At 41.6% G+C, this 21,906-nt stretch overlaps 1 protein-coding gene across 5 annotated transcripts; it reads right to left on the reverse strand.

The window, feature by feature from the left end:
* Positions 1-18,247: 18,247 nt before the first annotated feature.
* On the reverse strand, positions 18,248-21,639 carry LOC143136057 (caspase recruitment domain-containing protein 8-like). 5 transcript variants are annotated; one of them, XR_012989260.1, is made up of 4 exons: positions 21,550-21,630; positions 21,190-21,452; positions 20,358-20,414; positions 18,248-19,196 (listed from the first exon to the last, which is right to left on the reverse strand). XR_012989260.1 is itself a non-coding variant. In XM_076296513.1 (4 exons), the coding sequence occupies exons 1-4, from the start codon at positions 21,559-21,561 to the stop codon at positions 18,895-18,897; spliced, it is 477 nt and encodes a 158-aa protein (XP_076152628.1). In that variant the 5' UTR covers positions 21,562-21,630; the 3' UTR covers positions 18,248-18,894. The 5 variants fall into 5 exon arrangements, 1 of the variants encoding a protein (XP_076152628.1); XM_076296513.1 differs by having other exon boundaries at positions 21,347-21,452; XR_012989261.1 differs by lacking the exon at positions 21,190-21,452 and having other exon boundaries at positions 21,550-21,639.
* Positions 21,640-21,906: the final 267 nt, after the last annotated feature.

Raw genomic sequence — 21,906 nt, forward strand, 5'->3', positions numbered from 1 at the left:
GCCCTAGGACTTCCTCCCTAGCTTCTATAGTAATCGCTGTAAACTGTCATGACCCCGGATGGACAACACTCATATCTCAGCTGAGGCCAGGACCATTTGACACAATGTGATTAGGTCTGTAGGAGTGAGGCCAAAGATTATGTGGTGTCTGACCATGGCTCAGGCCTTTGGCTAAAGCAAGATGGTGCGTTTCAAGCCCCATTTGAACAGCCGGAGTAAAATACACTTTAGATCAATTTACGGATGATTGGGAGTACATACGTTGAGTTAACATCAAAATCATGTCATTCGGATGTGTTTTGAGAAAGTTCGATTTTACCGTTTTTAGTCAAAACTCGTTAGCCTGGAAGTGACCAGGGCAAGTCATTTCGCCGCTACAAAACGCTATTTTTAGGCCTATACCTCTTCTACAGTTCCAAACAACAGTACACTTACGTGGTAGTGAGTAGAGGGTCCCTAAAGCCAAATCGAAGTATCCCGAGGTCTTTATGTGGTCGGATAGAGAGTCCAGAATGAATTTCATCAAGTCACTTCCAGGCTAACGAGTTTTGACTAAAAACGGTAAAATCGAACTTTCTCAAAACACATCCGAATGACATGATTTTGATGTCAACTCAACGTATGTACTCCCAATCATCCGTAAATTGATCTAAAGTGCATTTTACTCCGGATAATTCCTTTAATGGTTTGCATACATACTAACATGAGTTTCAGGTATTAGGCATCCGTGCCCTTTATGGGCTTGTCTCTGCATGGGGGTTTGGCATTTCTGCCAATAACCTTTTATCTAATTAGCATGGATTCATGTGGGCAGGCTATTGATTATCTACATTTCAATGTAAACCGCTTGTAACCAACAATTTAGTTCTTACCCAGCTTGGAGCACTCTCATCCTCTGGTTGTCTTACTTGTGCTTGCAAAGTAGTATTTATTGTTACCATAAGGTTTTTTTCTTTGCAATGTAGCCTGAATGTTAGTTCTCACTTGTAAGTCACTTTGGATAAAAGCGTCAGCTACATTAATAAATGTGTAAATGTAAAATGTGATCAATGCCACAATGATGAGAAATCTGACTGTCAAATAGCCTAGAGGATCATAGTGGAGACGCCGTTGGTATAACAAAGTAATATTTGTAGATAATGCGCTTTGTGTTTTGAGAAAACAACATGCAGATACACGCATACACAACCGTAGAGGGAGGGAGAGAGAAAAGAGAGAGAGAGGGGGAAAGAGAGTGAAAGAGAGAGAGAGAGAGAGAAAGGAGATAGGGGAGAGATGGAAAGACATACAGAAAAACCGAGAGGGAATGAGAGAGAGAGGGAGAAAGGGAGGGGGAGGGGTAGAGACTTTATATAACACTTCAAAGGGAGAAGGAAGTCCGGGTGTGCAAAGCACAGATTTATGAGGTGGTGTGCGATTCACAAGCTGGTTACGAGTCCCTTCCTATCTCATTACATGAAAGCCCCCAGTCCCCTGAATGGCTTTTCATTTGCAGCATTGAGAAGCCAGCCTTTGATGGCTTAAAGAAATACAGACCAATAAAGAGCTTTGAGAAGAGGCCTTTGGTTAGACCACCTTCAGCAAGTATTGTGAATGAATGAATGAATTACTAACTGAATGAATACATATATACGTACACATGAATGAATGAATTGGAATGAATGAATGAATGAATGAATGAATGAACGAATGAATGAATGAGTGCAGTATGACGCCTGGGAGAAGGCGATAAGGCACATGACAGTGAGAGGAGCCTGATGGGAGGACAGGACAGCTGATAAATCACTGGGCCGCTGGGGGATGGGCAGGGAAGGCCCTGACTGTCATACGGAGTTGCTGAGGTAGCTCCACACGCACGCAAGCACACTGCACTGCATCATGGGGGATTTTCTGGGTGGTCTGAAGCATGAAGGGGATTCCATCAGAGACATATGTGTGAGATGCAAGGTGCAAAGACTGGGATCCTACAAACACACACACACACACACACACACACATACACACACACACACACACACACACACACACACACACACACACACACACATCTGAGTCTGACTCTCACTACGCTGCAGGAGAAGTGCAGAAGGAAGGATTTCTCTCTGAAGGCAATACAAGAAGAAACAAGAAGATTTCAAACACCAACAATCTACCTTCTCTGCTTGTGAAGGTCCAGAGAAGAACAACACAGAAAAGGAAAATCTAACTATGTACTATACAACATACTCTATATACTATCTAACTATAACTATATAGAATATAGATGTTTTTTTTCATGTTGTAACATAAAGACAAATGTTAGTGCAATGTCAAGAAACCTAGAGAAGAAATATTCAAAACCACCCGCAAAACACAAACCTCACGACATTTGCGTGTGGGTGAATAAAAAACTGCATACACACACACAGTTACACGTGGATCACGACACATGGATCACGAGGTTTATGTCAAGTTTTTCCGCATTTTCTTTCCTCAGAGCACAATGGGATTCTCCGCGGCTGCATGGAGTCACGCTTTTTGGATGCAAGAGCCTGATGAGTCAGAGGAAGTGTGTGTGTGAGCATGTGTGTGTGTGTGTGTGAGAGAGAGTGAGAGAGCACGCATCAGCATCCCCACACCAGGGGGTGGCAGCTGTGAGAGGACACATTAGCGCTGTTTGTTGCCTGATGGGTACCTTTGCTAATTAGCACGCCGAAGAGGAAGCACTCTGTGATGATCTGATCTAATTTAGCAGCTCTGTGCCCACCCCTCCGTAGCACCATCAAGCCTCCCAGTGACTTATTTTAAACAAGCAAAGTAGCACTTGGAGTTCAACAAACTGCGCACAAGTAATCTGCTGAGTTTTACATACTTTACAAAAGTAGTGTTCTTCTTAGTTTAACATACTGTAGAAAAGCAGTATGCTGAGTTTAAATGAACATACTGACATGCCAAAACGACAAGCCAGACTGGTTGAAGTAGCACACTGGACTGTTATCGGATCCATGATGTAACTATAAACTTACTAAACTGAAGGTCAGGGCAACAGTAAGCTCCATTGTCCCCCATAAGAAGCAGATCTGTGGGCTAATAATTTCTCCCTATGACATAATCTTATGTAACCTCCCATATGGAGCTGTCCACACTATGTGGTGCTGAACTGCCCAAGGGTACTTCCAGCTGACTAAAGAAGACGTCGGTCTATAAAAGAAGCATGGATCTCTTCCTTTCTTTCTCTCTCTCTTCCTGTCTCTCAATGGCTCAATCTCTTTCTCTCTCTTTCATTTTTCTCTCTCTCCTTCTTTCTCCCTCAAACCCTTACCCTCCAATTCCTTCTCTCTATCCCTCTTTCTTTTTCTTTCTTCATTTGTCTACTTTTTATCTGTTAGAACATAAATCCACACAGACTAACCTTTATCTCCCAACGCAGAGCCCTTTGACAGCTACAATGGTTTCCCCACCTAGGCTGACAAAATGTATGTGTGCGCAAGTGTGTGAGTGTGTGTGCGTGTGCATGTGTGTGTGTGTGTGTGTGTGCGTGAGTGTGTGTGTGTGTGTGTGTGTGTGTATGTGTGTGCGCTTATGAGTGTAGTGTGTGCATGCCATGTGTGTGTGTGTGTGTAGCGGGGGTCTGAGGGTGTCAATGCAAGAGACCCCTCAGTAATTAGTCTGCCAAAGTGACACAGGGGGTTCAGTCACTGACAGCACTAGAGCAGCTATTAAGCAGCGAGAGCTATTGTTCCATGGCCTGGCCCAACACTGCCAACATGACACATAACCACTCCTTCTGCCTGCTGGCTTTCATGATCCCCTTCCTCCTCATGTCACATGCATACACTCACACACACACACTCACACACACACAGACACACCAGACACACACACACACACACACACACACACACACACACACACACACACATACACACACACACACACACCCACCAAACATTGAACATACCCACTTTCTCTGCCTGCTTGGATTTAAGCATACCCCCTCCACCCCATGTCACACGCACACGGACACACACACACATACACACACATCACAGTCTTAAGCCTTAAAACACATCCTTGACTTCCAGTTCAAAGGTCGCTACACCTCATGCACATTCACAGCTTCGTGCTTAGTCCTGACTGCATCAGTACCCACGACTAAGATAATATTATGGAAATGGGGCCTCGGCTCCACACAGAACTCAGGTCAGCTTGCATACACTTCTGTTGATGTGACTGAGGTTATGTGACCTTTGTGTGTGTGTGTGTGTGTGTGTGTGTGTGTGTGTCTGACAGGACACACAATTTATGCACACCTGCAAGAAGACAGATTTCCCCCTTTGACCTGTGTGAAGTGAATATATATTTAAAGATTTGAGAGAGCATCATAATATCACTACAATATGCAACCACTGTATCGTCCTTGGAGAATGTCTTTCTCCCATTTCAATTCAGATATATACAGGACAGGTGTTAAATTCCTAGTGTTATAGGTTATATATCAACAACTAAGCCTACTTATCATCAAAAACAAAATCACCAACAAGGCAACCATTGTGGGGGAGGGGGGGATCATCAACAGGGCAGCCTTTTAGAGCGTTTCACTGAGGCTCAAAGCAGGATGACATGAACAAGAACGTGGTTTCAATTGCAGACTGCAGGTTTAGTTAGGTGTGCATCTACGTAGGTGCTGAGAAGCAGTAAGCAGCATGAGTCTTGCTTTACAATGATGAGAAGTGGGTTAGTAGGTGAGGGAATATGGCTACACGCACAAACCAGACATCACAGCCAATAATGGAATATACATGGAGCTTTCTGCGGTAGGCTAGTCTCATGAGTTTCGAGCCAGGAAGTATTTCCACTTTCTCCCATGGCTGAGCTCTCCAGAAATCAATGATTAATAAAGACATGTTTGGGCGAAGGGTGAGGGGTCAAATCAACACCATCGACTGAGTTATACCCACTGCTGTTTAAGTGGAATACAGAGCTACAGTATACGAGACAGCTTAAGGTACGCTGGTTATCTGAAACTGTGCAGTCAGATCTTAGTTTCTCATACCCACACCATACTGCTTTTGATTCTTTATAACTCAGGCTGAAAGATCTCCGTGACTGTGACAAAAAAAAGACAGTCATCGAGACTGCCTAACAGCCAAACACAAGAGCTACAGTAAATGGAGCAAAACATGTTAGTGGCAAAAGCCGTCTATTTATAGCGTACTCTGGTGATAAAGACAGACACACAACGTGTGAAAACAGAGTGTGCTTTTCACTCGTTTCTCAGAGTTGCTAGGCAACATTTTGACAGCCATAACTTCCATACTATAATGTCATATCATATAATTATATAAAATAATATAAAGGTGCATAACAATAATTACTCCCTGCTATAATGACCCTTACATCCAATCTTTTGATAATCGCACACAGTAACCTCGAGTTATTACAGATATATGGCTCTTCAGAATCCTGCAACAAATTCCATTAACAACCACTGTCTCTGCTTCGAATCAGGGTCCCGTTTGCCCTGTCGGGACTTATTTTCCGACAATGACTGGCAGGCAATACATTATCTCTTACGTAATGCAAGGCAGAAATGCTACATTCTGGCTCAATATGTTATGAGCACAGCAGTGCATATTAAAGTGATCAAGGAGGCTTTTTACTCACTTCATTGCACCATATTGCAAAGTTTTGTTTTAAAAATGGGGAGTATTTGGGGCGTCTGAGAAGTGCTTAAATGCCAAGGTAGTGGGAATTAAAGGAGCAGGGCCCTAATTGGAATGATGATTAAAGAGCAAGATCAACTCACTCAATTGGCAAAGTGTCTCATGCATTAACTAAAGCTATCGTGTGTATTGAGCTGACCCACCAATGTTTGAGTTTAGGATCTTGCTCATTGTATTTAATTAGCAAATAGATCTTGCCTCATTATTAAATTAGCTTTAGTCAGACCTTTGACTTTTGGCACTGGACACATGCTGACATGATGTTTAGTTCTAAAACCACACATTGGGTCAGTTATCATACTGTCTGACAGAGAATAAAGCCTTTGGACATACATCATGACAACAGACGTTAAAGATCTGCGTGATCCATGACGATTGAGACCAAAGAACAGCAATAGCATTAAAGGATACCAGCTGCCATGTCATAATTTCTCTTCATGCTCCACAGTCTGAAGTCCCACAAAGCAACACAGGCATCTCACACATCATCCTTCTGAGTATTTTCTATCCCAGCATTGATGGTTAGATCTGACACACAGCATCAGCACCGATAACAGTGTATCCTCAACACTGTAAGTCCCTGCGAACGGTTGATATAACGTAGCACAATCCATCTGCTAAATGTCAACATGCATAGAAATCAAGTGGCTCTGAAACAGAGCTGAAGTTCAGCCGTAGTGACACAAGTATGTGTGTGCTCCTCCTCACCACCTTAGGCTTGCTGTTGACACAGCCCTGGCCCACGTGTGGGTGACCCAATGTGCCCCCTGCACACTGTCTGCCATGCCACTGCAGGCATCCTCTATATAGGGCCTCTGCATCATTCCTGCATGGTCAGTGCCAAGTGTGTGTGTGTGTGTGTGTGTGTGTGTGTGTGTGTGTGTGTGTATGTGTGTGTTTGCGCAGAATAGGCTAGGTGCTCTGACTGGCCCATTGTTCATCACCCACACCGCATCAGTGCACCTGAGACCTGAGAGATTCTGCCCTGTATCCAAGATGACGACCTCAGGTCACCTCGGTCAGCAGATGGTTTGTGCAGTGTAGAGCCAGGTGGTGCCATCATCATTTTCAAGGAGACAAATGATGTTATATGCACATGCAATAGCCTGGGGAATATGATTGGGGTGCCATGCCAGTGTTTCAGTACCTGGCATGTAATTCATGCTTAAGAGAGAGAGAGAGAGAAAAAGAGAAAGAGACATGGAAAGTGACAGAAAAAGAGAAGGGGTACTGTATGTGCACATGGATACAACAAGACAGACAGTCAGAGAGAGAGGGAGAGAGAGAGAGAGAAAAGAGAAAGGATATTAGGACACAGAGAGACCAAGACAGACATAAAGACAGGAATGCAAGAGAGAAACTGAAAGAGAAAAGAGAGCAATAGTTGCACATGGAGAGACTAAGAGAGAAAACAGAGGAGAGAGAAGAGACAGAGCAGCAAGATAAAAGTGAGAGGTATTTATGCTATGTTTACACGTGGCCGGCTATTTTCATAAACGGACATTTCACCCTCTCCGTTTTCAAAAATAACATCGTGCACACCTGTCATTTTTCAGAAAAGTTTTCTTTTACACTAACCCGGGTATATGCCTTCAAGAGCATGCCAAACCTGTACGTGGCAGTGTAACGAGAAGCTTAAGCCCATGTAAGCCAATCAGAATCCCGAAAATATCAACATCAACGAATCACTTCCTCATTCTCTTTTGAACTGACTAAAAATCTCCGCCTTGTCACATAAATCTCCGTTTGTACCTGTTTAGACGCAAATGAACAGAGTTTTCCCAAAAAAACAATCAACCTGGAGTTTTTAAAAACTCCGTTTGCGGGGGGATAAAACCTCCGTTTGTGTCTAAATGACAGAGTCAAATGCAGAAAAACATCACCGGTTGCATCGTTTTCGTTGTCACAACCTTAGACATGGAGAGATGAAAATGGAGAGAAAGAGAAGATGTAAAAAAGAGATGGAGGGGCAAGAGAGGAGGAAAGAAAAACAGATGGATGATTGTGAAAGATATACAAAATACAGGCAGAGAAAGAGTGTGAAAGAAAGAAAAAAAGAAAGAAAGAAAGAAAGAAAGAAAGAAAGATATACCATCAAGCAAGTCGTAATATGAATGTTATCTCATTCCACAGATGACTGCAGTATTCAATACTCTAATGAATTTAGCAGATAAGAAAAAAAACACATTGAAAAATCACTCCAGGAGTTTTAGCGGAGCCAATAACCGTGACACAGACTGCGAATGAAAGAAGTTCAAATGAGGCAACTACAGACGGAAGACAAGGAAATGTCACTGTTCCCCACTGCGCTCAAGCCCCAAGCCTCATTGGCTCAGAAAGTCACCAACACGAACACCTTCAGCGATGGAGTTTCATGCGCATCTCAGCGGGCCTCATCTACGTCTTGTCACCACACTGACACTTTATCCAACAGATCACCTGTGACTCAGGTGTCTGTCAGAGAGTGTGACTGATATGATAATCACTAAGTTACCATTTTACTCTACTGTGTGACTGACTTGTGGAAACAAGAAGTTTAAAAGAATATTTCGAGTGGCACGCAAATATTAAAATAAAGTGTTTAAACACAATATGAATATAGAACTAAAGTGAGCAAGACATTTAAAATGTAAAATTAAATACTTTCTATACAAATGGAAGAATGCCACAGTTTTGGGACTACTTTCAGACATTCAGTATACCTTATGTTTGGTATGAGTTTAAATAAATAAACAGTACATCACTTTCAGATACCGTTCCAAGAAAGTGTCACATGGTATTTCTACAACCATTTATTTTATCCCAATAAAATGCTGACGCTAAAAAACACACACACTATCCATTGCTGGAATTCAATGGCAAGAGTGAAACATCTGAGCTTCACTTTTCATGAACTGAGAGCACAGTTTCATACATAACTAGAGGTATGAAAAACAACCTGCCACCCAAAACTTCTAAACAACAAAGTGTGCATCCTTCACATTATATAAGTCAGCAAAGTGTGCATCCTCTCCTCCTCAAGTCTGCACAAGATGCACTCATCTAAGCCCTAGTCCACACATGAGCAGATCTTATTTAAAACAGTGATTTCTCTCTTTTGTTCCCGTCCACATGAGAATGCCAAAACAGCACTGTTCAGAGCATGCCAAACAAGCAGGCACCAAAAGAAATGGTATTGTAAAACCATGCTGGCCAATCAGAAGCATGAAAGAAGTTTAAACAAAGGAGATTACAGTGCACACTCAAGACAGATCATTTTCCCACTCCACACGTCATCAACACTTGTCTTCTGAAAAAGATTTCTGGAAATCTTCACAAGGCATTTTGCAAAGGTGCATTTTCATTGACCTGAAGTGGAGTTTGTGTGGAGACAAAATGCCAGAAATGTTTTTTCAAACCCGGATTTGTATGGACAAAGCATAAATCCTGTCAACGGGATAAGGTGAGGGTTTATAATGAATAGAGGAAGTACACTTAAGCAATCAGCAGGTCAGAGGTACAGTATCTGGGCTTGTGTTGCTCACTCAAAGTGCACTGTCATTGTGCTATTTTCAGCAGAAGATGGTCTTAGGATATGTTGGGAAAACAGTAATATAGCCTACAGTACATTGCAGGAAGTCAAAAACTGGTGGACTATGAAGGAGAATAAGATCCTTCACTTGAATGCTGACTTCAATGAGTGTGATTAAAAATTGTAAACATGTTTTTTACGCTGTATAGCCACTGTTCAACAATGAGTTTTGGATGCAACCAATAACAAATCAAATATAAATGGCATATGCAATTTCATTCATGATTTCCTCCTGTAAGCACATTGTCCTATAAACTGAGCCGTTGAGTGAATGCATGACCTTTCAGGATTATTGAATTAAACGTTCATTCATGGGTTTGGCCTACTGTTTATTTTCAATAACAGCCTTTGATTTGATAAGCTATCAAAACAATGTAATAATCCCCTCCAAGACCTCTGTTGCTAGGTAAATGCACACATCATCCACTCTGCAAAACAAATACAACATGTCAGAGTGTTTCCCAGAGAATTGAATTCCATTTGTGGTGGTTGGTTTGCAGAATTAACTTGAATGCAGTACAAATTTAGTACAACCTGGAACATCATTGTGTGGTGGTCAATGTTGATATTGTGGTGGGCCGCCATAAATAAGTCAATGTATGGGAAACACTGTGTCGAATACAAAATCAACAACAAAACATAAATTTGTCCTCTCTATTCATACCTCTATCTAAACTAAATTCCGTATAGTGTCATCCAAAGGGGTTTGAACAAACCAAGACCCAATTAAATACAACTGGTATGAATGGTATATCCCATATACTGGGATAACACCACTTGACTATAAACACTGCATTAGCTACCTGCAACAGGCACCAAACTCATCAAAAAGTACTTGGACGAAAAGACACTAACGGTGTCTAAGGGTGCACAATTAATTGATTTTTAATCAAAATCGCAATTTGAACTAATGCAAGTAGCTCACTGCAAAGGCTGCAATGAAACATGCAGCTTGCAACTCTGTCCCAGTGGTTAATCTCATCCCATCTCTGGTGTTTCTATTCATGTCATCCTCCTTGTGTGACGGACAGTGAAGCTCGTCTAACAGGAGTGCTGTGCTTCTCATGCACGTCCACTAATCAGTGGCCCAACTTAAAGAGAAATATTGGAATACTGAACTGAAGCTTGGCTTTCAAAAATGATATCGCAAATCAAATCACAATTACAAAACCTGTCCAAAAAAAATCGCAATCAGATATTTCCTCCATATCGTGCAGCCCTATTGGCACCTCACTAACACACACAGTGCACAGCGCAAGTGTTGCAAGGCTGCAGATGCCACTCAGCCCTCACTCCAGCTTTCCAGACCAGGCAGTCACATGAACTCAATGGTTTGTAAAGACACAAAAGAAACACCTAAAATTGATTCACAACACTAGCCTCATCACCACCAGCTTGTTTTGTTTCTCTTAAAGGATCACAGGACGCATCTCAATCTGAGGAGTTTTTCGAGAGTGTTCAACTTAATCCTCTTACCGCCACCACCACAGTGTTGATTACAAGCTCTATCAGTGATACTGAATCCAATTCACTTCACAGAGAGAGAGAAAGACCAAGGTTGAAAATACTGCCATAATCAACACAGCAGGCCCAAAGTCAGGGTCTAAAAATACAGGCAAGCTGTCTAATATCCAAAATGCTTAGGGGATTAGGTGACTCAGGCTTCTGCCTAAGCCCCTTCTCCGCCCGCTAATTCACTGATACTGCACCACTACCCGCAAGAATAGAGCCATCAATGAGAAACCCCCAGGGGTATTCTCAACTGTAGTGCCCAGAAAGGAGAAGTTTAGTGTTTAGCAATAAAATATACGCTCCTGGAAGAGTCAGTCATGATCAGGGTCTGCCTTGATACGTGCTATTAAAGACTCTGAAAGATCATCTTGGAATCAAACATGATCTTGTGATCTAGACTGCAATGAAACGATAGCAGCATGTTTTGATGTTGTGGTGGATAATAATTATTATCCTCTTTGGGAAGGTAATGAATAGCTCATGATCCTAAATGATCTGTCTCACACTATGCAAAAGCTTCTTTAACTGCGTCCCGATAATGCGTCCCAAGTCATTTGAGAGCTCCACCGATCACTGTCACTCACAGAATCACCATTTCATTCATGATCTGCTAGTGCTCCGTTTCATTCATAAATATATGAACTGACACACACACACACACACACTAAAACATGCATATCCATACATCCATTACATGCATGTTATATCTTTCAGTGTTCATTTTGGAAGAGAATGAATTACCCACTTCTAAACATAAAATACAAATGTCATCTGTCTTTGTTCATGAACTACCTACAGACCTAAGATTACCTATTGATATGAATATTTGATACTTATAACTTCATTATCTGTTGTTTGTAAAAAAAGAGGCCTTTTCTTATTCAATTACAGATCTAGAATATGCAACTGGACTTAATACAGTCAATACAATTTAATGATGAAGGCATATTAATTTTTATATTCAATCTTCCTTAATCCCATGCAATGAGTAGGTAATCTGCAGGGCATGGTAGGCCCTAGCTGCTCAAATATAACAGCTCAAAAAAGCAAGCTACTGAAATGTCAACAAGTCGACTCCTCCGAGCTTACTGCTTGCACTTCACAATATAAACACTAGCAAAAAAATGAAAATATGCAGAGCGATGTCTTGGCGCAACAGCCGAGAAGGGCTGCAAGTAGGCTACCAATCGATTGATTCAATATTAAGAAAACTGAATCGAGGTGCGCAAAGGCAGCTCAGATTCACAGCTGACTGCAAACGAGGGAGGGAATTCCACGACGGATATCCCCTGCCTCTACCGGTTTCAGATCACGTACAGTAAACTATATTCGGTGCCCCTGCAGCAAAACGACTCTCATGCGGTAACGACAAGCAAACTTATCAAACGACATACATCATCTTAGAAATTCGGTACCCACAGTCAACCATTAACCTGATAAACCATGCGATAACACCATGGATACAGTGATGCATGTTAAACTACATGTATGAGGGAGCGGTTAGGCTGACAGCAGTAGCTACCCGATACATCACTGTATAAAATATGACTTGATTTTTTGTATTCAAAATGTCAATATACCGTCAGCATGGTTGACACTAATACAATTACAAAACTGGCGAGAAAATATTCCACGTTTCAGTAGTATTTGTTTGTTACCTCAGAATGAGTCGGTGCTGTATCGGTGCTGATGAGGGGATGCCCTGCGCTCGTGCCACAAAGCCTACTCTCAGCTCGAGCCTCAGTTCTTCGATCTGTCCCCGTGTTTCTCAAAGCATGCCGGGAACATGAGCGGGGGAGCGCCGTCCTGCTGAATCTTGTCCAACCTCGGCTGGGTAGGGAAATGTGAAAAGCGCCTCCCATCGGCTGATGATGCGCGTTTTTTCATTAATATTTCACACACCGGGAGAATAGATGCCACATGATTGACTAACCTAATGATGTCATTTATAGGGCTATTAGGAATGGCGTCGCCTTGTCCTCTGCTATGCTTTAATAACGCTGTTTTTGAGAAACGTCGTGCGGGCCTACTTTCTGAATCTTCTTCATAAAGACATTATAGGCTACTTTGCTCTGGGTTCTTTCCCAATTCTGTAGGCCTGTGTATTTGTTGCCATGGCAAGAGAGAGCTGTATGGCTGAGGTAATTCAATATGATCTAATGTCAATGCAATAGGTCTACAATTAATTTATTTCAACCAGCCTATAGGCTAGCCTATGTAACCTAGTATAGGCTACACAGTTTTACAGGCTTTTAACCTGTACAATGATGTGAGAAATTAACAATCTGACCTTAGCTTAACACACATATTTTTCAACAACAAAACTCAAAAATACAGGTTATTTTGGGGTGAGCAACCTGACTTAAAATTATTCCAAAAAAGCCGCTTCTAAGCCATAGGCCCTACTTTTTTTAAGTATGAACCTTCAAAGGCTCCTCAACCCCATGCTTAATGCTGCTGCCTCCTGATGAAGACTAGGGCCTTTGTAAGCGCATAATCACCTAGCTTTGCCGTTATGGAACCATTAATCAACAGAAGCAAACAGAGTGACAGTGAGAGCCTGCCCTAATGAATTTAAAGCAGCCCCGCTGTGTTTAGGTGTCAATCCCGGGATTTGTTTGAATAGGGATTCAATTCTGAGGAGCTGGTTGTCATCATCTCATTCCCGAAGATGTGACAGGCTGACAAAGATAGTTTGCATCACACATTCTATGATGGGTAAATGACTGTATGTATAGCGCTTTACAATTTTACTGTATGTCTCAAATTCACACATGCATGTACACACTCATACACTGACGGCGGAGGTTACTATGCAAGGTGCCAAGCTGGGGTTCAGTGTCTTGCTCAAAGACTCTGATTGCCCAAAGACTCCTTTACCTTCTGAGCCACTGCTGCTCCCTTGATGAGTGTGTGAGTGTGTGTGTGTGTGTGTGTGTGTGTGTGTGTGTGTGTGAACTCACTCTGTTAGGTTATAGGATGGGTAGTATAGGTAGTATAGTTAGGAAAAGGACTTCCGCTGTTGTTTTCAGTAATCAGTTCTGGAATGAAGCTTTACAATTGTGAATAGATTGGCTCAAATAATTAATGATTTTGATATGATGATAATAGCATAAAAGGTCTTTGATGACATAATATTATTTTATATAAAATGGTAAGTAGCCTATGCAAACACATACGGTATAAACACATACGAGTCAAAAGTACACATTGTGGTGACTGCTTTCCATAAACTGATATGCATAGCTAATATTTTCTTAATTTTCTGGAACTCGTGTTAGATATCTGAAGCAGGCACCATTGATATTCTCTCTCTGTATTCAGCTTGATATGATTAGTAATTCAATCTGCTCATATGATTAATTAAAGACCTTTGGAAAGTATTCTTTATCAAACACAAAATGGCCTTGAGTCACTGCTAAAGGCAACCTCACAATCTCAAGTGTTTTGAGATGAGGTGGGCAGATTAACAGGGTCACAAGAGACAAGAACAACGTGCTGATATGCTTTGAATTTCAATGCGACATCCATTTTACAACCCACAGGGCTTCTTACTCTCTACCTTGTTCAAACACACATACACACACAAACACCACACACACACACCACACACACAATATAGCATAGCACATAATATGCATATACTTTATTCAAACTGTGGCAAAACTATTATGATTAGTACAGTAGATCAATTCTCTACCGTAAGATGTCCTTTTATATATTGTAACATACCTTTAATGTATCTTTCTAGCAGCTTTTTTATCTGAACTTTGTACCCTTTGGCAATGACATATTGTGCATATATTTTTTTCCAGCAACAGTTATTCTGAAAGCCCACTACTCATACTCACAACTTCAATTAACATTACCTGGACCAAACATCACACTAACCAATGTGTGTTCTGGTTTTAAACGCTGTGGTTTGGTGACAGTAATAATGCTAAACCCATTATTGAAACTAGTGGAGGGCTGAGGAGAGAGAGAGAGAGAGGGAGAGAGAGAGAGAGTGTGTGTTTGAATGTGTCTGTGTGTGTGTGTGTGTGTGTGTGTACATGCGTGTGAGCGTGCGTGCGTCTATGAGTCAGATGTGGCAGTATGAATATTTCAGCATCATTCTCCACACTGGTCCATCCCCCTCAGGATGCTGGGAGGCTGATACGGGATGCTGCATTACATTACCGTGGCGATAAGGCTAATTTGAGAATCTTGGCAGCATGGCAGTGATAACAAATTAATAAGCAACACAACCAAGAGCCAGAAGAGACAAATGCAGAGTGTGGGCTTGTTGAGGTATAGTTGAAAATAATATCAGTTAATCCTGAACGAGAACAACCATAGTGGTACACAGTCATGTCACTTACATAATTTAGGCCATTTGGGTCTTGTCTTAACTGAAACAACAGCAATAAAGTGAGCTGTAAAGAGGTTTGTAAACAGTGTGAAGCTGAACTTTTGAGGTAGACACATACACAGCCTGGTATTTGACATTGGCAACAGATATTTCAAATCCATCCTCAACAATTTACATGAATATTTTACAACCAAAGCATACTTCACATTCCATAACTGACAGCCACTCTGAGCCTTTTTCTGTGACGCACAATGCAGAGAAACAGACAGCTCATTTGGCACAGGTACACCACAGCAGATCTCAGTGAAGAATTTGGCAAATCCCGAAAAAGATTGTAACTCACAGCGAGTTGTAGGCTGGGGCCAGTCAACAACTGTTTTGACCTTTTGTTGATCCATCCGGATGGTCCCAGCTGAGACAACATAACCCAAGAATGAAGCTGGGGTATGGTCAAACTCATACTTTTCAGCCTTGATTTGAGTTGATTCTCAAAAAAATTGGAATTTCCCCTGGGGATCAATAAAGTATCTATCTATCTATCTAAAAGGCACTGAAGGACTTGGAGGACATGGTGGACGTGATCAGTTAGAGACGGATAAAAAATCAAAATATCATCCAAATAAACAAAAACAAATGTATTCATCATATCTCTCAGGACGTCATTGATTAAGGCTTGGAAGACAGCAGAGGCATTGTCCAACTGGCATAACACGGTACTCATAATGACCTGTTGGGGTATTAAAAGCAGTCTTCCACTCATTCTCCTCTCCGATCCGAAACAGGTTGTAAGCATTGCAGAGGTCTAGTTTGGAAAAGATGGAAGAGCCATGAAGTAACATAAGAAGAAGGGGGAGAAACAGCCCTTGACTGTCATGTCATTGAGGCTGCGATAAGCAGGAGAGCAGGAGAGGAGGACAGACGAATTATGCCTGCAGCTAGTGAATCTTGAATGTACTTTTCCATTGCTTCAGTTTCAGGATGGCAAAGAGAATACAGGTGCCCCCTAGGCGGTACCTTGCAGGAGAGCAATTCCACAGTCATAAGGACAATGTGGGGGTAGAGCAATATCCCAGGATTTACTGAAAACAGTTTTGAGGTCCATGTACTCTGGAGGGATGGCAGTCAGGTCTGGGAATTCCCCTGGGTGGTACCCTACTGGTGGTGGAGGCATGTGAGCTTGGCAAATCTTGTTGTTGACTCAGTCAATGTGGGGATTATGTTTCTTTAGCCACGGATGAACAAGGAGAAAAGGTATATGGGGGGACTCAATGATGTGGAGCTGAATCTGCTCACGATGATTGCCAGAAGCATGGGGGTAGCGCTCACCAGTACTCCTTGCCTTACTGATGATCTCCGCCTTTTGCAGGACAGGAGGAACTGATGGAACTGGAACTGATTCTTTGCTATTTCTCCGCTGCTGACATGTGATAGTGATTAATCTGCATGGGCTCTGGATCTGAGACTGAGGGCATGGCAGACAGCAAAGACTGAGAAGATGGCAAGGCAAGAAGGGAGACTGTTCCTTCAGTGGATGCTCTCCAGGGACGTCAGTTAGCTCTCCACCTGTGGCACTGCTGCAGCCGGGCATCAATTCGGATAGCCTAGTCCACGTGGGCATCTAAGCCCTTGTGTGATTAATTCATCCATAATGCTCTCTAAGAGATCACATCACACATCAAACAGGGCTTCCGCATTCCATCAACTGGAGGCAGCAAGAGTCCGGAACTCAATGGCGTAGTCAGGCACAGAGTGATTTCCGTGATGAACATGTAGCATCTTCTGCGCTGCCTCTCTGCCATGTTTGGAACGTATAAAAACCTTCCTAATCTCGTCCGCAAAAGTGGTGAAGAGTTTGCAGAATGGCTCTCGGGCCACCCAGATGGCTGTACCCCACTCTCTGACTCCTCCAGATAGCTGGGTAATGATCTGTGGGAAAAGTAGATGGCTGCAACTGAAAGATCAGATCACGTTAAGACAGGAAAGAGCGACAGGTTCCAGGCTCCCCTGAGTAGTGTTCGGGAGCAGATGGGATTCGGAGACTGAAAGAGTAGGCAGTGGTATGACGGGTGCCGGTGGAGGTGGTGCAGCCGGGGTCTGGGCCAGTTGGAATGGTTGTACCTGGGCTGTGAGATCTGTGTAACCGGTTGACATGGCTTCCACAGACTTCCCTGGACAGACGTCCAGCTGCTTCTGTAGTCTCCACAACATGACTCTGTCTTCCACTGGCTAGGGTGTGCTGGATCCACACTAGCCAGATTGTACTATTTCTGTTGTAAAGGATCCACTTGCAGACAACACAGCTTAATTCTTTGAGGGTTCTTTTTAATCAGGAATAACTGGCAACAAATCCATAACAGTAGACAGTTTCATAAATCCAACGGGCAGGCAACAGGTCAGAATTCAAGAAGCAAAAACAATCCACAGCAGAGTAATCCAAATCAGAATCCAACAAGGCAGGTCAAGGTAGGGATGTGACACTCAAAACTGACGTCTTGAAACAGTGTAAAGCTTTTGAAGTGCAAGTGTTTCGTAACACTGTTTTGAAACGGCCATGTTGTGTAACCATGGTGAATTTCCTTGACTTTAGTGAATCTTTAGTACATTTCACCGGTGACAGCAGCAAGCTGTTATGTGTCAGTGCGTTTAACTGGTTTAATTGACAGTGTAGACTATATCCCAGCTACAGTATAGACATGATGGTGTAGTGGTTACTATGGGTAAACGCCATAGGCCTATATTTGTGTGACATGATCGGATTTCTGGTATTTTAGCCTTTTAGGTTATAAAGGATTTGTGGTATATTTGGCCGAGAGAGCATGATGCAAATATTTGCCATAGATGTTGACTCTGGAGGACCATGACATTAAGGCAAAAGTGACCTTCTGTAAATCTAAACAGACATTTTGTGCAAAGCAAGCGTCAATTTCAGAACAGGTGTGTCTGTCAGTGTGTCTATTTCAATAGTTAATCACAATTAATCACATATTTTATCTCATGATTAAAATTCTATTATTTTTCATTTCAGAACTTTCCAAAAGTCCATATTAACAATGCAAAGCAATTATTAGCAGTGTATCTTGATTGGGAAACAAATGAATGCAAAGAAAGACTAATTAAAAATACTTTATGAATTAACTTTAAGACATATTTGATTATTTCAAATCAAATTTCAAAAGATGTGCAGCGGGCCTGAGCCAACACAATGTGTTCTTCAGAAATATAGCTGAATAAACTGAAATAAATGCTACAGCAGAAGTGCACAACATGTAGGACGCATGATAAAGGGCCTAACAAACTAAAAAATGTTCATTACATGAATACATAACCACAGTACAGGACGAGTTTTGTGAATCATTGTTACTTTAGTCTTTTTTTAATCACAGAGTAAAATATAACAACATAATTGTATACTTGGGGTAAGCCTACATAAAAGTAACCCATTCATGTGAAAAAGAATACAAAAAAAAACAATGTCAAACATACTGAATATTCAATTTTGGGCTTAACAATAGCATTGTACACACACTAAACAAGCTAGGAGCAGGAACAGTATTTGGTAGATCAACTGCAGAGATGCTACAAGATCTATGGTGAATAGGAGCAATATTTGGCAGAGCACCTGCACATAGAGTACAAGATCTATAGTGAAGTGGAGTACTATTTGGCAGGATCTATGAGATGAGAGGAGACCCTTAAAGGCTATGTGCTCTGAGAAAAGACAAAATAATTTCTGTTTGGAGAATTCTCTGTCCTTGTTAAGATTCAGGTGTATTTTCCAGGTTTTTCACCAGAGTAGGGTCGGCCTCCTTTAGAACATTGTAGAACTCCATTTGGGCTGTGGATCCTTTGTTCTGTATCATGGTGAGCAGAACATTGTTCCGTTCCACCCTGATGGATTTGCTCTCCACCAGCTCCCGCTCCAGTTGATTAAGAACCTGCCTCTCCTGGAGCGGAATCAGGATGGAGGCGAGGACAGAGGGAAGACGAGTCTCCAGAGCTGCCTTGTGCTTGGAGAAAAAATTCTGCCTTGGAATGGGATGCCTTGATGGTGCAGACACTGAAGGAAGAAAGAAAAGTAATCAGAATGTGTGTGATTGTGGCTCTCCAGATGGGCTGTGATGTGCTGAGAGCTGATGACCTCCATATCAAAGCCTCTAACCCACACACAATAAGTATGTGCCTGGATTAAATTATACACTGTAGTGGCGTAACTACCGACGGTGCAACCGGTGCGGTGCACTGGGGCCCAGGAGCGGAGTGGGGCCCACTACCACACCCCCGACATCGGTCCCCTATCCGCTCCAAACAGAGGCACAATATTGAAGCGCTGGCAGATGGCTATGCACAGAGTAGGCTAGCAGGATCCAGTGCGTTCTGGTGTTCTTTCTCATATTTGTTTAAGAACACACCCGTGGTCTGATTGATAAATAGGCTATTTGTAGATCGATATTATAAAATAAAAGATTTTAAAAGATCGGACTGCCAGAATAATGAGCCAAATAATTTCGGTGGCGGACCAGCTTTGGCCGCATGTTGCCGACTCATGTCGTAGATTATAGCTTCAACTTTAGGTGTTTCGGTGATATTTTAATTATATTTAGACTGAACCGACAGGGAGGTTTTAAAAAAAAAAAAAAAAGTAAAACACCCATTCAGCAGACTGGGAGTTTAGAACTGCGTTGCTGTTTATTATCTTCATGACTACAGGAGAAAGGCAGAAGCCTACTAGGAAGTGTCTTTGGCAGTTTGAGGACAACGGAAGCGGCATGCGATTAAAAAAAATGAACACGTTATGCTTGGTCGGTCTTTAATCGCATCGCGATTAATGCGTTACCGTTGACAGCCCTAATGCCTATGCTAAGTCATTATACAATATTTGCATACCAGATGTCAAACTGCCATATATGCCTGTAATTACGTGACATGCCATCTTCTGGTCATGATGTGAGCATGTCAAATACAGGTTCAATTGTTTGTTGTAATATTAATTTCTAAACATGCCACAATATTTATTTATTTCTAAAATACTCACATCAAGCCATGCCCCTAAAAAGGGAATTTATACAGTAGCCTACATTGTGCTGTACAAAAGAATGTCACATGTTATTGATATTTGTTGTCAAAATAAAGGTGATGCCATACAATGTACTGTGGCAATGACATAAAGAGGGCACTATGCCAAAGCCCAACCTCTCTGTCACAACTGTTTGGACTTTACCTGGTCTCGGGCTATCAAAGTCTGCTGAGACATCTGTTGTTGAAGGCCTACTTCCATCTATGCAGATAATAACAACAGGGTCAATGAAGTCAATATTTTGTTATTTCCACAAATTCTGTCATGCACTAATAGGCCTATTGTTCTAAACTTCAGAGGTAATATGATAAACATGTAGGCTACTCATGCAGTCATATAGGGTTGCACTTCAAGAATTTTAAGTAGGCTAAAGCTTTGTGCAGCTTTGCTTTTAAAAAGCTATCTCAATTCATTGTATCAATTGTATTGTATTGGCTTCGATTAAATACCCCTGCTGTTTCATCAAATCAACTGTTTCACGGCTACACCCTTGATCTTTTTTAAAGCAAGCAATTATTAGCTAAGACAATAGGGTATTTTATTCACCACTTACGTTACATTTCACACCTTTTGCCACTATTCATTAAGCACAATAAAGCATAACTCTTGCCAAAATGCAACCTATAGGGTCTTTTTGTGTAGCATACTGTACTATCATCGCATCAAAATCGCCATTTTAAAAACAATAAGAATTATCGACACAACATAAAACTTTGCTCGAAGTATCACCAGTCTCTACACATGAACTCGAGCATTGAGAACATTGTTTGTGTACACAGAGTTTACTAAAAAAGAAAGGTTTTGACCAACTCATTTTAGCAGTTGGTTTTTCTTTTCAAGGAGTTGTTAAAAGTGGCGCGTCCTAATTATGCTTTTAAACCAAAGTTTGACTCTGGTACATTAACATGCATTTTGGCGAAAGCTTATAACTAATAAGCATAAAATAGCTTTTATAAAATATAAAATAAATATTCACGTGATAGGGACGCCAACCATTTGGCAAGGTCTGGGTATGTTTCCTTAATTCCGTCGTCGTCGAGAGCGCAAAGAAATATCGCACAAGTACAACATGTCAAGAAGATCAACATTGGCTGTTTCTGGGTCTGGGATGTTTTTTATTGTTTTATATTCACCATCAGTTATAATGGTCTCTGAATGAACATGTTGTAAAACAAGGTTTCGATTAAGACCCAGCCATTGCACGAGTTTGATTTTATTCTTTTTGATAAGCTGCTTCTTCTAAAGGGGAAAAACAGCCAGATTTAGACCTTAGACAGGAGACAATTTTGACATAAACGGTCAGCAATGATTCTGACTATGAATGGCCCCAACTTACCGACTGATCCATAATTTTTGAGGTTGGTGTAAAATAATCAATCAAGAACTCTGGGAGTTATGACAGCTTCCTTGTTTCGCTTTAGTTTCGTTTTTGGGCTACATTAGGGCGGAGTCAGTAGCAGTAAAGTTAGAGCAATGCAAAAGGCTCAAACCCAAATGTCCAGAGGTAGTGCTGTATGTATTAGGGCAATTACATGGAAAATTGCATTTTTTGTAACATCCATAACGCCAATAAAATGTGATGGTAGCCTATGATGTGAATGATTACATGAAATATGACCATTTGCTATTTTTGGCTGAAGAATGTAAATGAGAAAAAAAATCACAAAAAATGAATGTGATTGTAGCCAGGGAC

This window comes from Alosa pseudoharengus, unplaced genomic scaffold (genome assembly GCF_046254945.1).
Source record: "Alosa pseudoharengus isolate Yale_2024_CS ecotype anadromous, Long Island Sound unplaced genomic scaffold, YU_APseudo_1.1 YU_APseudo_1.1_scf_20, whole genome shotgun sequence".
NCBI lineage: Eukaryota > Metazoa > Chordata > Actinopteri > Clupeiformes > Clupeidae > Alosa > Alosa pseudoharengus.

What these genes read in the sequence shown, in the direction of transcription:
- LOC143136057 (XM_076296513.1), bottom strand. An exon ending in AGAGACCATTATAACTGATG is followed by an intron (nt 20,415 to 21,346) that starts GTGAATATAAAA and finishes TTATCTGCATAG; the next exon opens with ATGGAAGTAGGCCTTCAACA. An exon ending in CTTTGATAGCCCGAGACCAG is followed by an intron (nt 19,197 to 20,357) that starts GTAAAGTCCAAA and finishes TTCTTCCTTCAG; the next exon opens with TGTCTGCACCATCAAGGCAT.